The sequence below is a fragment of the Emiliania huxleyi genome, assembly GCF_000372725.1.
Source record: "Emiliania huxleyi CCMP1516 unplaced genomic scaffold EMIHUscaffold_114, whole genome shotgun sequence".
Taxonomy (NCBI): Eukaryota; Haptophyta; order Isochrysidales; family Noelaerhabdaceae; genus Emiliania; species Emiliania huxleyi.
Window position 1 is genome coordinate 366,841 of NW_005201551.1, and position 2,270 is coordinate 369,110.

General features: G+C 57.6%; 1 protein-coding gene across 1 annotated transcript; it reads right to left on the reverse strand.

Moving 5' to 3' along the window:
- Nucleotides 1-10: 10 nt before the first annotated feature.
- On the reverse strand, nt 11-889 carry EMIHUDRAFT_224073 (hypothetical protein; the record flags this gene model as incomplete). The annotated part of the gene is made up of 4 exons (XM_005791292.1): nt 11-25; nt 95-286; nt 438-467; nt 851-889. The coding sequence occupies 4 exons, from the start codon at nt 887-889 to the stop codon at nt 11-13; spliced, it is 276 nt and encodes a 91-aa protein (XP_005791349.1).
- Nucleotides 890-2,270: the final 1,381 nt, after the last annotated feature.

Here is a 2,270-nt window from a genome sequence, read left to right on the forward strand (position 1 = left end):
CATTCATGAATCAAATCATTAGGCCCTGCACAGCGTACACCAGCCCCCCTCCCAATCGTTGACTCATTAGTCAGCTAACTATAGCAAAAAGCACCTGCCGCAGCTCGATGTCTAGCAGCGGGGAGGAGATCGCAGCCCGCGCGGCCTCGGACGCCCGGTCGGGGCCTGAGGCGCGCCCGACGGCGACCAAGCCGAGGCCGGCGCCGGAGATGACGGCGCGCAGGTCGGCGAAGTCGACGTTGATTAGCTGCGAGGAGGAGAGGAGGGAGGCGACGCCGAGGATCGCCTGGTTAATAGGTAATCCGTTCGTTGATTAGCTGCGAGGAGGAGAGGAGGGAGGCGACGCCGAGGATCGCCTGGTTAATGGGTAATTCGTTCGTTGATTCGTTCATTCAGGAGAGGAGGGAGGCGACGCCGAGGATCGCCTGCCGCAGCACCTCGTCGGCCGCGTACAGCGTCTCCGTCACCTATTAATGAAATAGTTAATTAATTATTGGGGAATGAATTCACTATGCCGCGTACAGCGTCTCCGTCACCGACGTGCCCGGAGGAAGGATGGTGGCGAGCCTGTTATTAATTGGTTACTAATTATGTAATTAGTGATATGTCACCGACGTGCCCGGAGGAAGGATGGTGGCGAGCCTGTTATTAATTGGTTATGAGTTATGGAATTAGTTATTTATTATGTCACCGACGTGCCCGGAGGAAGGATGGTGGCGAGCCAGCCGAGATGCAGCCGAGATATAGACGAGATGCAGACGAGATGCAGACGAGATGCAGCCGAGATGCAGCCGAGATGCAGCCGAGATGCAGCCGAGATATGGGGGAGAGATTGCCTGTCGTTGTCGACGTGTATCAGCAAGTCTGCCGACGGCGCCAGTTGCGCCATCGCTTCCGCCGCCGCCGCGCCGGGCACCGCCCCCTGGAAAGCGAAGGGGGTAGTCACGACGGCAATAGTGAGCGCGCCTGTTCCAGATTAAATACTAGTTAACGAATCAGTGACTCATTAATGGGGGGGGGGGGGGTGGCGACGGCGACAGTGTGAAGGGAGACCAGCTGCAAGTGTGAAGGGAAACCGGGGTCGTGCGTTTATGTGAAGGGACACAGCTGCAAGTGTGAAGGGAAAGCAGCTGCAAGTGTGAAGGGAAACCGGGGTCGTGCGTTTATGTGAAGGGACACAGCTGCAAGTGTGAAGGGAAACCGGGGTCGTGCGTTTATGTGAAGGGACACAGCTGCAAGTGTGAAGGGAAAGCAGCTGCAAGTGTGAAGGGAAAGCAGCTGCAAGTGTGAAGGGAAAGCAGCTGCAAGTGTGAAGGGAAAGCAGCTGCAGGTGTGAAGGGAAAGCAGCTGCAAGTGTGAAGGGAAAGCAGCTGCAGGTGTGAAGGGAGAGCAGCTGCAAGCGTGAAGGGAAAGCAGCTGCAAGTGTGAAGGGAAAGCAGCTGCAAGTGTGAAGGGAAACCGGGGTCGTGCGTTTATGTGAAGGGAAACAGCTGCAAGTGTGAAGGGAAAGCAGCTGCAAGTGTGAAGGGAAAGCAGCTGCAAGCGTGAAGGGAAAGCAGCTGCAAGTGTGAAGGGAAAGTAGCTGCAAGTGTGAAGGGAAAGCAGCTGCAAGTGTGAAGGGAAAGCAGCTGCAAGTGTGAAGGGAAAGCAGCTGCAAGTGTGAAGGGAAAGCAGCTGCAAGTGTGAAGGGAAAGCAGCTGCAAGTGTGAAGGGAAAGCAGCTGCAAGTGTGAAGGGAAAGCAGCTGCAAGTGTGAAGGGAAGAGGCACCGAGTCTCTTGGCGGTAGCGGCGACGACGGGGGCGGCGCCGGAGCCGGTGCCTCCGCCGAGCCCCGCCGTGATGAAGACGAGGTCGGGGGGAGAGCCCTCCTCGCCCAGGGAGAGCAGCGACGCCTGGTGAAGGCAATGGTTCAGTGAGTAAGTAGGTGATGGAGGCGACCCCTCCCCCCCCAGGGACAGCAGCGACGCCTCGACCTCGAGGAATCTCAATCTCGTGTGATCTCGTGCAATCTCGAGCAGCCTCGTGCAGCCTCGTGCAATCTCGTGCAATCTTGTGCAATCTCGCCTCGATCTCGCGGATCGACGCCGCCGCCGCCTCGCCGCCCCTCGCCGGCTTGCCCCCCGCGCCTAATCAATGATTAATGGACTGTTAACGACAACTGTCAATGACACGTCCTCTCGCCGGCTTGCCCCCGCGCCGCGGCCACGCAGCGTCGAGGCGCCTGAATGAGTGAATTGAGCGTTAATTCATTAATAACTATTCAATCGAAC